Source organism: Epinephelus lanceolatus, chromosome 7 (genome assembly GCF_041903045.1).
Source record: "Epinephelus lanceolatus isolate andai-2023 chromosome 7, ASM4190304v1, whole genome shotgun sequence".
Classification (NCBI taxonomy): Eukaryota; Metazoa; Chordata; class Actinopteri; order Perciformes; family Serranidae; genus Epinephelus; species Epinephelus lanceolatus.
In genome coordinates, this window is record NC_135740.1 from 44601664 (window position 1) to 44615487 (window position 13824).

General features: G+C 43.3%; 1 protein-coding gene across 1 annotated transcript in view; it reads right to left on the reverse strand.

Moving 5' to 3' along the window:
* The window catches only part of LOC117261041 (complexin-2), a 54524-nt gene that overhangs the window by 9880 nt on the left and 30820 nt on the right, over window positions 1–13824 (reverse strand). The window contains exon 2 of the mRNA XM_033633238.2: window positions 8720–8880. Coding sequence (XP_033489129.1) covers window positions 8720–8750 — 31 coding nt within the window. The 5' untranslated portion in view covers window positions 8751–8880. The remainder of the gene's footprint in view (window positions 1–8719; window positions 8881–13824) is intronic.

The window sequence follows — 13824 nt, forward strand, 5'->3', positions numbered from 1 at the left end:
CGGTCACGGTCCAGTGCTTCGAGGCTATTCACAGCGCTTCCGCGGGCGGTGTGGTCACGGGTCAGAGAGGGGGGGCGAGCGAGAGGTCCACGGTTGTTTATAACGTAATGTTATAGATAATTGTTTTATGTGTTTTAATGTGTAGGTATGTAAATGTTTTCAAAGACGTTTATGTTGAAATAAAAATACATACAAGTAGTTACGTTTCCTTGTATTAATACATATACAAGTATGATTCCTTGTATTAGTTTGCCCTCTTGTGGACATAATGTGGAAAAAAAAATATTCGAATGGTTCGAACCTATGAGTTATTTTTAGAAGGAATATTCAAACGTCATTTTTGAGCAATTTTGACAGCCCTACGCAGCGACAGCTACAGAGTTCTCTTTATGTATTAATGATGAGGAGAGGAGTTAGGCTGCCACAGGAGCAGAGAAGAGCTGCTACGGGAGCTGGGATGTACAAACAGAGAGCGAGTGGGAGAAAGGTGCATTTAATTCAGGGGGCAGCAAGGCTGGAAATAGGACAGAGGTTTGAAGTGCTGTGAGGCGATGCGTCCAGGAACACCAACGTGCGTCTAGCTGCTGCTGGTGTGGGGTTGTACACTGAAAATAATAGGGGCGTACTGTTTGACTAGCGACCTTTGCCAGCGGTGTGTTTTGGCCTTTCATCTCCAGGTGTGCTCACATGACATCAGAAGACGTCGCAACATACTGATTAAGGTTTAAACTCGTCAGCATCACATGTATGCAACCAAAGCGACTGTCAACAGACTGACTTCACTGGTAGATAGACACACAGTCCCGCTCCAGTTGCTGAACTATTTGTGCTGGTGGACCCTATAAATGACTGAATAAAGAAACAAATCAGAACCTGTTGCTGCTTTTTACTGTTGATAAATGGTGTTTGCAGAACTGTTGTGTAAAAGCAATGTCACACTAAAGTCATGCTGTCGTACTGAATATCAGCACAGCTGTTATCTTTGGCACTCGACCTGAGCCCTTATGCCGACAACCGAATCCCAGCCGTGCTGAGATACAGTACAACAGCACTCCCTCTCATGTGATATTGCTTAATTAATTACATTCATGTGAAGGAGACCGATGTGGAGGTGGTAAGTGTGTCTGAGAACAGCTGGCTCTGTTCACTCTGCTTTTACAGTCCAGCTCCCAGTGATGATTAAAAATGACATCACCAGAATCACCAGTGAAGTTATTCATATGAAATGAGATGATTCGGTTACAGCGAGGCCCGGACTGGCCATCGCGCAATTCTGGCAAATGCCAGATGGGCTACCACCAGCAATATTGAATTAATTGCTGTTGAAACAATTAATCAAACATTTTGATGCATGGCGAAGGATCAACGATGGTTTTATAATCTCATCGTGGCGTCTGAATCGAGTCGAGCTGTGAGGTGCAGAGAGAGTCCCACACCGAGTGCTGCTTCACCAGAGGAGGAAATGAAATGGAAAAGTCATTATTACTCCAGTCTCCAGAGACGCAGTATGTTTTCTCTTTGACCCATCAGTGTCTTTAGCCCTCCCTCCATCATCCATTCCCCTCCTCTGTCCTTCACTTCTGTCCTCTGCTGCTCCTCCCCCCTCCCCCTCTGTTTGTCCTCCTCTTTCCTTTATTACAGTCGTAAACACAAATCTGATCAGGTAGTCTTCCTCCTCTTGTACCCACTCCCCTCCATCTCATCTCCTGCTCTCTTCTTTTCAAACAGAATCTCTCTCACTTAGGACTCATCCATTGTTCCTCGTTCCTCTCCTTTGCTCCCTCGCTCAAACAGCCTCAGTCCTCTTGTGCGTCCAGTCGCTCAGCCAGTGTAGAGACGAAGTGAAAAGAGAGACAGGACGGAGGAGCTGAAGGATGACAGAGACCATGGAGATGGTTCGGAGAGGAAACCAGAGAGACAAAGCACGGAGCACTGACTCCCCCTGCGGCTGCTCAGATGGATGGCAGTGTTGCTGGGTCATTTGTTCAGGGCGGAGGGGGGTTTGAGAAATGGACCTCATTTAAATAATGGATGACCTCATCGCCAAACTACACCCTCATAAGTCCCATGAGCGCCTGGGCTGGTGAAAGAATTCTGCCTTGTGTTACATCACTACATGTTCTGCTGAAGTGCTCTCGAGCACCATAAAGTGCGTGGTTCTGGTCGTGGCTTGCTGTTATTGCACCGTCCCCGCCTGCTCGCCATCATCATCATCCCGCCTGCACAGGAAATGAAACAGTGAGCCCGACCTGGCTGGTCAGGACGAGTTCACGCTGATGTTTCAGAGATTATCACAACATTATCTTTAATATGAGCTTCTTTATGAGAAAAGCCAAGATGTTCATGTGTTTGATATCTTGCTGGAGGCAGGAAGGACATATTGGGGGCTATCTGGAGACACGGCGTGGTCACATCTTATCACCAACGTAAACTTCAAATACCCAAATCACAAACATCTCTCACCTCAGATTCGCTCACTCATATAAGCAGGGCTGCAGAGGATGAAATGAATCGTCTCTGGAGACGTTCTGTTACCAACGTGGATCTTTATTCATTTTAAAGGTAGAAAACATGAGAGACAACAAATATGCTCAGGTGTATTTAATATTTAAGCTACGAGATTCACACTGGATCCACATCTGGACTGATTCGTCACCACTGAACCGACTGATCGAATACAATACGTGGAAACTCTGATGAATCTGATCACTAATTAAACTACCAGCAAACACAATCTGTGGCCCGCAGCTGAAATCTATACCTCAGTCTGAACCAATGAAATGTTCAGCAGCTCTCCAACTCTAATGACATTAGTGTGTGTGTGTGTGTGTGTGTGTGTGTGTGTGTGAGAGAGGCCAAATTAGATTAAAGTTTGAGTGCAGCTAAACTGGACAGAGTGGATGTGTTTAATCTGGTAAACCAGTATGTGTTGTGTTGCTGTTTGTTTTCGACTGTTTCACTGTTTCTAAGCAGAATTAGACTCTTTCTGTGTGTGTGTGTGTGTGTGTGTGTGTGTGTGTGTGTGTGTGCACACGCTGATAAAGTAAACAAAACTTTACAATAAACTGAATCAATGTGACGTCACTCTAACAATCATTTCCGGGTAGAAAAGCAGCAGTTTGATTGAAATTGTGGAAACATAAAAAATTGGCAGACACTTTGATTTCTGTCATTTTCAGCCGTAACTGTAACACTTGGAGATATACTGTTTAACATGGTGGTTCAGCTGATCTGACGTCTCTGCTGTGTTTATCTAACGTGCATTTTTGCTTTGCAATCGTCTTTGATAAACCAAATCTACCGGCAGGGAAGCTAAACAATGCACTGCTGTGGACAGGGCCACCTTTAAAAAGTCTATATCAGTGTAAGTGTACGCTATATTGGAATATTTGCTTTATTTTACCATACACACTAACCGATCGTCACCACAGCTGACCAGCAACTCCAGTGCTCTGCTAATTAAAAGTGACTGGTTTTGGTGACGGAGTATGGTGGCTCTGATGTAACGGCTTCAATGCCCCTGTGGAAAAGGTTTTCTAACTGTACGTTCACACCAAAAGCGACCAGAGTGCTCAAAGCGGCAGAGGTCATTCATTTTCAATGAGAGCCCGGCGACTTGGGCGACCTGGTCGTCAGCCGCGTTTCTTGGTCAACCAGACCGGCTCCGGAGGGGAGTTAAAGGGCCAGTGTGTAATATTTGGCATGGTTTATTGTCAAATCTGAATCTGAATATTCTATCCATTAATATGTTTATATAAGTGTATAATCGCTATAAAATAAAATTCGTTTGGTTTTCGAAGCCTTATAATTATGCTTTTATATATATATATATATATATATATATATATATATATATAGCAAGGGTCTTGCTTTAGAGAGGTCGCCATCTTGCGCCGCCATGTATGTACGGCAGCCTGAGTGGACAATCCAGCCAGCCAGAGAACGCGTTTCGTGTGTATAAATGAACCAACGAAGACAGCGGGAGGAAGGAAGAAGGAGGAGGAAACAGCAGAGAGTGTTAGTAGTTCGTCGATGGAGAGTAGTGAAAAGTTTTTTTAGTTATAAAGTTTGCGAATGGACCACACTTACCACGCAACAGGAGAGAATGAACCCGAACCGTCATCTGCGAGGAAAAGAACACGCAACTTCACTCCTTGTGATGCACTCTCTGCGACGCTTTTCCTCCTGATGATATATCTCCCCAACGATGGCAGCAGTAGCACCGAATCCCATTCTGTGCAGCCAAATGGGAGCAGAGGATTCAGCCTCTCTTCTCGCCCGCTCAGCATCAAACACATGGAGTTCCTCATCTGTATGCTCCGGCTCAAACAGGTATGGCTCTGGGTCTGTGTCCGCTACAAGAAACTCTTCAAAATTGCGTTCAAAGTTGTCCATTGCAGCTACTATAGTCCGGAGATATTGCTAGGCTAAATAAACAGCTGAGCTCTGTTTACCGGCTACGCTGTCATTCAGTGTGCCGGCTGGAGATTGGTGGAGCAGAGAGGGGAGGGAGTACCCGCTAGGTATTGTAAACGAGTATGTGTGTATGAAGTGTGTGTGTTACGCTAGAAGAGTCAGAGTTTGGGACGGAGTCTTTTACCCCCTGGAGTGTTACCAGAGTTTCTGGAGCGCTCAAATAAACGGGCCTTTTTCCCGAACGCTACTCTGGTCTCCTGCTCGTGAGGGATTCATTACAATATCGTAACATGGCTTAGATTTCTAAATAAGTATTTACCTCATCGCTAGATAGACCTACTCCTGAAAAACTTGTGTCTGCGCAAGGCTTTTTGTCCCTACGAGGCCACCATCATTTACCTGACGGGAGGGGTGAGCGAGTGAGCCCTGCAATCTAGAATTTGACCACTGATGTCACTGTTTTCAACCCATTTTACACACTGGCCCTTTAAAACTAGTTCAACTTTATGGTAATGAGCTCTGACGCAGTTCGGCGGCAACCGGTCGGAATGCTGACGTGCTTCGATGAAGCAGGTCCCAGAGAACAAGCCATGTAACTTTGGTTCATACAGCACACTTGTTCCGACGATGGATATCGAGAAGTTTATTACTTGCGTTCGCGCCCACTCAGTCCTTTATAATGTGTCGCTGTTCAGTTACAGAGACCAAAATAAAAAGAATGAGGCTTGGGACGGCGTCGCAGAGGTCGTTGGTTGGTCTGGTGAGTTTTAAAGTGTGTAATGTTCGTAACAGAGGAGAGAACTGCAGGCTAATGTTGCGACGTAGCCTTAGTAGTCTTCCTTGCTTGGTTTGAATGGGACGTTTTCTCCGACCAAAGCTGCCACAGATATTTTTGACAGCCGTGCTTCTTGGGCGTCTGCAACAGACTTTGCCTCTTTGGAAGCTTCTGGTGTGAATGTACAGTCTGTCAAGGTAAAGCGGTGAAAATATTCTAAATATAGTGCACACTTAAACAGATTATTTTTATTTATGGGCCTTTTTGGGTCACATATCACATAATTTTCATCAGCACATGCGTTTGGTTGCTCAGTTGTCAGATGTTAAAAATCCCTTTTTTTGTCCGAGCTCATTTCCTTTTTCATCTGCAGATGAACACCATGATATTTGATGGAAAACTCCAGAGCAGCTGCTGATTGGATGAAGTGGTGAGACTGTTTTCTCACCTGCTGATGAACATTTATTTGGGTTCAAATAGAGTTTTATTTTCTCTTTAAATAATATTACAGAAAATAAATAGATTTTATTTGTGTTTGGTACAAAATCAATTTATTTGGGTCATTTCTATTCATGAGAATCGCGGCAGGGTTGTAGTTAGATTGATGTCCTGACACACCCACCTAAACACTGCGCTCCCATTGGCTGCGCACTTCATCTCTAAATGGTCTTGTTCCCCCTGGGACCAAAACCACGACAGAAACCTCATCTGTGTGAGTGTGTATATATTCATGGACGGCCAGCTGTGCCCCAATGAAATAAAGGGCGGTCTGTTCCGGGGAGAAAAGGTCACAGCAGTAGACAACACCTCTACGGGAGGTAAATTACAACCCTTCAGTCTGTGATGGAGGGATGGATAAAGGGTAAACTGCTACACTGTAAGATGGAGGGATGGAGGGGAAGGAAAAGCAGAGTCGGTTACTGTGCTGAAAATAAAGGGATGCAGGATGAGAGGAATATTTATCAAGGAAAAATGCTACAACCCAATCCTCACTGCTCACAACAGGAGGGACAAAAGGAAGGATGAAGGAGAGGAATCAAGTCGAGAAAGATGGAGAGAGTGAATCACAACAAGCCTGTGGAAGAGAAGGATGAGTGAATTAGGAAAGAAAGAGGGATCAGGACATGGAGAGCAGGGGAATTACTCCATCCCAGGCACGCTCAGTGAAGGGAAAGATGAATGGATGGATAGATACAGACAGAGATGGATGAAGTGGTGGAGTGAGCCCAGATTAATGGTGTTTGGACAGAATTTCGAGTCCTTTTATTCAAGCAAATTTGTGGGCTTCAGCACAGATCTGTAACCAACAAAGTATCAGCGGTGGGTTCTGTCCATTTTGATGCTTGAAGTCTTTATTCAGATTCCAAATGTAATTTGTTAGAAAATGAGTCCATGTGTGTCAAGTGTTGCACGTAGATAAAAAAAAAAAAGCCCTGTGGGAAAAGGCAAAGAGACACAGCAAAGCCAGTGTGTGGGAATAGCCTGGTAGTTAGCAGTCAAATGGATGAAATGAAGCAAGAATAAAGCTTCTCGGCTCAGGTTTGAGTCATATAGTTAGTAGGTTTATATGTCTGTTGGTCCCTGATGGGTTCAGGGGCTCAGAAATGGACTGATTTCAAAGGTAAACTGTCCATTTAGAAGAAGAAGATATACTTTATTAATCCCCAAGGGAAAATTGAATGCTTTCATGTCATACACACACAGGCCTGAAATACACACACATGCACAAACAGGACTTACACATGCATTAAATGGAGAGATGTCAGGATGGGGAGCTGCCCATGGACAGGTGCCCTGGGCAGTTGGGGGTTTAGTGCCTCACTTGAGGGCCCTTCAGTAGTGCCCAGGAGGCGAACTGGCATCTCTCCAGCTGCCAGTCCATGCTCTATTAGGCCCGGACAAGGGCTTGGGCTGGCAACCCTCCAGTTCCCAGCCAAAGTCCCTATGGACTGAACAACTGCCACCCCATTTAGTTCCTTCTCGACTGTCTTAATTCTGCTCTCATCTCTGCACGAATGTGTTGCTCATGTTCAGACAGTTTCACACTGCACAGAGGGAATCTGCATCTGTTCTTCATTTTGGTACGTGAACAAGAAGCAGCGCCATCTAATGGCTTCATAGCTATCTCAACCACTAAATAAAGGCAGGAGCTACACAGAAGAGGTAGAATAAAAGCTTCATGAATTGATCAGTGGTTCGACCCCTGGCTCCTGCAGTCTGCATGTCAAAGCATGTCGAAGATACTGAACCCACCTTGTAGAAAAACCCGGTCAGAATATAATTTGGCCCCAGCCTGAGAGAAGATGTAGGTGCGTCACGCGAGTTAGGGAATATAGCGATGGAATAAGACAGAGAGGAAGACATGAGAATGGGGGGATGTGAGATGGACGAGGGAGGAGTAGAAATACAAGTGATGTGAGAAAGAGGGGAGTGAGGTCAGACTGATCTCTAAAAGACTACATCTCATTTCACCCTGGCTGCTGGTCACTGAGCTGATGAAACCAGATGAGAGGACTGATATATGGAGACACTGACCTCTGGCCCCTGGCGGCCCCTGGGGGCCTCTCACTTACAAGAGCAGCCGTTTTTTATGTTGCTCTTACTGAATGAGTCATGATGCCGCTGTTGTTTGTTCTGTGTAAAAATGTAAAGGCAGCACAAAGAAGGGGCTGTGTAGCAGTGTAAATGGGCTGATTACCCAGGTAGCCAAAATGACCTGGCCCAGAATCGGCCTGAACTCGGCATGCTGGATGAAATTGGCCTGGCTATGTCCAGCTGCCTGACTCGGCTGAGACTCAGCATGAATGACGCCCCAGAATCAGGGCTGGCCTTATTCCAGCTGCCAACTGCAGCTGATTGGTTTTGCAGGTGTTTGGTCATATATTTTCATTTTGCTAAATTAAAAAAAACCTAGAGGATCTCAGTCATAACAGTTCATCCTGAGGAGAATATTTGTACCTAATTTCATGGCAATTTGATTTCATAGCCGCTGAGACATTTTAGAGAGAACGTGACCCTCAGTGTGGTGCTATAGAGGAACAGTCAGGATTCATTCTATGAGGTACAGGGTTTCTTCTAACATGTTGGGCAGTGTGACGGACGTTGATCTCTCTGGCTTCAATGTGTCAAAACTTTTAAATGATGCTTTGTATGATGTTTCCTATCCCTGACTCTTGTTCTAACATGACAGGTTAAGATACAGAAGGTCAAGGAGGCTACAGCTGAGTACTACACCCTAAAGCTTGCTTCATTACAAAATCCATGGTTCCTGCTGATTTGTGGAGTTCTTCTTCTCAAAACCAAAGAGAACTGAGCATGGGCATTCTTGAGATATCGCATTCATGAGAATGGGAAGGATGTATGGACAACATGAAAACAGCCTCCTGCCATGGCTCTTGCTGGTGTGGAGGCATAAAAAAAGAGACCACATCCAAAGGAGGACCTCAGGACAGATGCCGTAACAGGCCCTTGTTCCCACATGACATGTCAAGAAGCAGAAGGTCAAGGAGGCTACAGCTGAGTACTTACCACCTAAAGCTTGCTTCATTACAAAATCCATGGTTCCTGCTGATTTGTGAAGTTCTTCTCAAAACCAAAGAGATCTGAGCATGTAGCCACCGAGCCTGGGACCTTTTCACTCTCCTTTTCTTCTGTCGTGATGCTGAGTGTCTTCACTCACTCTTCTGGACCTGAGAGACAAGAAATGAGACATGATGATTAAACAAACAACCCTGGAAGCTCACGTTTAAACACATATTCATACAGATTCATTCAGAAAGTGTTGTATTTAGTGTCTCTATTGATGTAAACAGCCAACACTTCCTGTCCAATATGTCCAGTGTGGGACAGAGTGAGACACGAGTGATGTTAAAACAACAGGTCATGTGATCTCTTTAACTCTCTGTGACAGGAATCCCATTCTGGGAAACATCAATACTGAGGCCATCTGCTCCATGTCACTTATCCGTCTGTAACTCAATACCAACGAATCAGTCTTCTTCTACTGTTACCATAGAATACACGAGAACAGGCTTCACAGACACACATACACTAAAAAACATCCTCGTCCAAGTCTAAGTGGATGTTTGTGCCAAATATGAAGACATTCATGAGGTTGTATGTGATATGTTAGATATGCTCGTAAAATATTGTGTCCGCAAGAATGAGACTGATACAAGGTCACAGTGATCTTGACCTTCGTCCTCAAAATTCTAATCAGTTCTTTGTTGAGTCTCAGTGGATGTTTGTGCCAAATACGAAGACATTCATGAGGTTGTATGTGATATGTTAGATATGCTCGTAAAATATTGTGTCCGCAAGAATGAGACTGATACAAGGTCACAGTGATCTTGACCTTCGTCCTCAAAATTCTAATCAGTTCTTTGTTGAGTCTCAGTGGATGTTTGTGCCAAATACGAAGACATTCATGAGGTTGTATGTGATATGTTAGATATGCTCGTAAAATATTGTGTCCGCAAGAATGAGACTGATACAAGGTCACAGTGATCTTGACCTTCGTCCTCAAAATTCTAATCAGTTCTTTGTTGAGTCTCAGTGGATGTTTGTGCCAAATATGAAGACATTCATGAGGTTATATGTGATATGTTAGATATGCTCGTAAGATATTGTGTCCACAAGAATGAGGCTGATACAAGGTCACACTCATCTTGACCTTTGTCCTCAAAATTCTAATCAGTTCTTTGTTGAGTCTCAGTGAATGTTTGTGCCAAATATGAAGACATACATGAGGTTGTATGTGATATGTTAGATATGCTCGTAAAATATTGTGTCCGCAAGAATGAGACTGATACAAGGTCACAGTGATCTTGACCTTCGTCCTCAAAATTCTAATCAGTTCATTGTTGAGTCTAAGTGGATGTTTGTGCCAAATATGAAGACATTCATGAGGTTATATGTGATATGTTAGATATGCTCGTAAGATATTGTGTCCACAAGAATGAGACTGATACAAGGTCACACTCATCTTGACCTTTGTCCTCAAAATTCTAATCAGTTCTTTGTTAAGTCTCAGTGAATGTTTGTGCCAAATTAGAAGAAATTACCTCAAGGTGACGGACAGACAACCTTAACACATAATGCCTCTGATCACAGCTATTGCGGACATGAAGGCTTAATAACAATGACGAGGTAATAAGCAGACAGAACTGTGGATGAAGGTGATAAAATATTAACAATTAATGCTCGTCTTGAATTAAAATCATAAAAAAGCAGCAGTCAGTATATATATCTAATAAAAGTAAATTTGCTAAGATGACAGATGATGGAATGAAGAGTTTCTTGTTGCTATGGTTACCCTGTATCATCCTCCTGAAGGGAGTTTATCAGATTCATTAAACAGAGGATGTGAAGGGTCCTGGACTCATATAATGTCTCTGTGTTCTGTCCAGCTGCACCAGCTGTCTCTGGGGGTTCACCATCGTCTGCTTGGCAGTGTAAACTATTTTTGTGAGCTTGTTTTTGCTCCTGTATTTACATACTAGCAGGTGATGTTGTTGGACATTATACTTTCCACTAGACTGGTGTAAACCATCCTCAGCACTTCTTTTCTCACATCAAAGCCTCAAAACAGTCGAACGAAAACAAAGCACCGCCCACCAGCCAGACTGACCTTCTCATGTTAGAGCTCAACAGTCACTAAAATATGTTTCTGAAAACATCTGAGGTGAGAAATAAACAATGCAGTGACAGAATCTTGATTCATATTTGATCAGCAAAAAATCTGCTTATATTCACACATACTATTGCACATATAAATGAACTCATTCTCGGTGTAAGAGAAAAAACGAAGGACAGTCACATCCATATTTTCTCATTAATATTTCATAATCTATGACACTCTGCTGTCTCTGTTTCAGAAGATACTTCCTGTGTTTCCATCCCAGCTGGTAACACAATCTCTGGACTGAACATAAAACACTGAATCTGAAATGTATTCACAGTACACAGTGACACCAACAGTCATTTAAAAACCCTGTCAGATACTGATGACTCTCTTTAAGACAGAGATGAGTTTAAGTCTGCACAATAAGTCATCACACTTTAAAAAAAAAGTTCTTAAAAGTCATTTAATCCACTGAGAAAGTCACTGAGTTGGAAACATTGTGTAAGGTAGTGTTGAGATCGTCATCAGCGCTGTGTGAATAAATACACCTTCATTTATGTTTACCAGTAGGGCGATATGGCTTAAAAACAATGTCACAATATTTTTAAGCTACGTTGTGATACATGATGCTTCTTAAAATCTCCTCTAAAACTACTGTAGACTACTGAAATACATAATTCTTCAATGATCTAAAGTTACAGTAAAGATAAATAAAGTAGCTACTGTCATAATAAAATGAACTAAGTACTGTTATAATAGAGTTAAATCAATTCCGATTATAGTAAAGATAAATAAAGTACTGTTATAATAAAGTTAAATAAGATACTTTTATAATAAAGTTAATTAAAGCAATTTTGTAATAAAGTTAAATTAAGTACAACTATAGTAAAGATAAATTAAGTATCGCCATAATTAAATTAATCAAAGCAGAGCCACTGGTGCTTTTATTTTGAAACACTTGGCTCATCTGAGACCAAATGTTTTGATATTTTTACTGTGAATTTGAAGCTTCCGGTCAACAGTTGTTAGCAGTTAGCAGTAAGTGAAACTGTTGCTGCTGTGCCTGTAAATGTGAGCATTTATTCACTGTGAGCTGGAAACAAACTAACAGCTCTCCAGCTTACATATTAACAACATTTGCAAGTTCCACTGGTGCTCCATGGTTGCAAATTGCAGTTAAATAGTTGTGGTCTGAAGCCCTGCAGATACAAAAACACACACTTACCTGCTTGCACTGTTGTTAAAATTATTAAGTTAAACTGTTACTGTGACACGATTAAATGTGATGCTTTATTAACTGTACTCTACAGCACTCTAGGTCATATATCAAAGCAAGTCCCACTGGTGCTCCATGGTCGCAGACTGTGACTTAATAGTCACAGTCTAGAGCCCTGCAGATCAAAAACACATGCTTTTTTTGATCACTGTGTCTTATTCACTGTAAGATGGAAACAAGCTAACAGCTCTCCAGTTCATATACTGATAATGTTTGCATGTTGCACTGGTGCTCCATGGTCGCAAAATGGCACTAAATCATCATGGACTCACACACTCGCTCAAAGTGATCTGGATGGGCAAGAAGTGTGTTCTTCCTGTATTGTGTCCCTTTACTTCCTGTATTGTGTCCCTGTTCTTCCTGTATTGTGTCCCTGTATTGCGTCCCTGTCCTCCCTGTATTGCGTCCCTGTCCTCCCTGTATTGTGTCCCTGTCCTCCCTGCATTGTGTCCCTGTATACTCTCACTGTATCTATTTGATAAACTCCTCCACTGCTCCGGTGTCATCTAAGATAAATCCTCCACATTTATTGCACCTGGCGAACCAGAACACCATTTCCATTTTGAAGCAGATCCCTCCTGCTCCTCCTCCTCGCCTCCGTGTCATTTCACTACACCAATATTTGCCGGAGCTGAATAGAGCTGGGATGAGACGGTAACAGAGGACAGATTGAGCTGCACGGCTTTTTCTGGGAGGCAACAGGGGAGACGGGGCCGAGAGGGACGAACTGCAATCACTTTGTAACTGTGACCGCCGAACGCTTCGGGGGGTGAACAGCCTCATTTCCATTAACACACACACACAGAAGATTTCATTAACAAATGTACGCAGATACTCGAGAAACACAAATGCTCCTTTGTCTGTGCGCAAACATACAACGTGAATAAATGCAAACATAAATAAGAGGTGTAAAGACACGTCATGATCTGTCTCTGTTTCGTCTCTAGCTCCTTTAGTACTGCCTCTATAAGGTGGGAATTTCACACCATTATTTCGCCTCGCCGTTCTGTATGAAAGGTACAGTCGTGGAATGGGAAGACAGACTTGTCTTATCTTTAGGGAAGCATCGGAGGTATTAACAGCGTCAAAATGACCTGCTTCTTAAAATCTGAATGAGGATAGTGATAGTGAGATACTGGCTACAGTGATGAAACAAAACCAGCATCAGATGGACTGTATTCATAATCAATACGCCACAATAATATAAATAACCAGCGCCAATTCATTAGTCAGTGAGAATGTGTGTGTGGGCGGGGCATAAGCACATACAGCCAGCAGCAGCAGCGACCCACCGTCTGACACCGGCACACTGTGAGGACGGAAACAGAGGGCTCGGTGGGGATGGAGCACCTGCTGCAGCAAGCCAACATGCCATCTGTGGTCATTTTGACTTGACCAGCTGACTTCACTACAAGCTGATTGGCTGTTGAAACAGGTGACGTGTTTTAAAACCAGCCACTGGTGATTTTACCAGCTGAGTTGCAGGTGACATCATCAGCCGGCTTGAGTCAAGCTCAGACCGGCCAGTTCACACCGCTGCTACTTTTCTCTGCAACAAAACAGTTTCATCTAGTTGCAAATCTTTGGTCTGAACTGGGCCTTAAGGCAGCCCCCTCATGATGGCAGTACTTGTGTGTGTGTGTGTGTGTGTGTGTGTGCATGTGGTCTGGCAGCAGAACATTTCTCTTATCATTACCGAAGCAGACTCAAGGACACACTAATGAAATAAAGGCA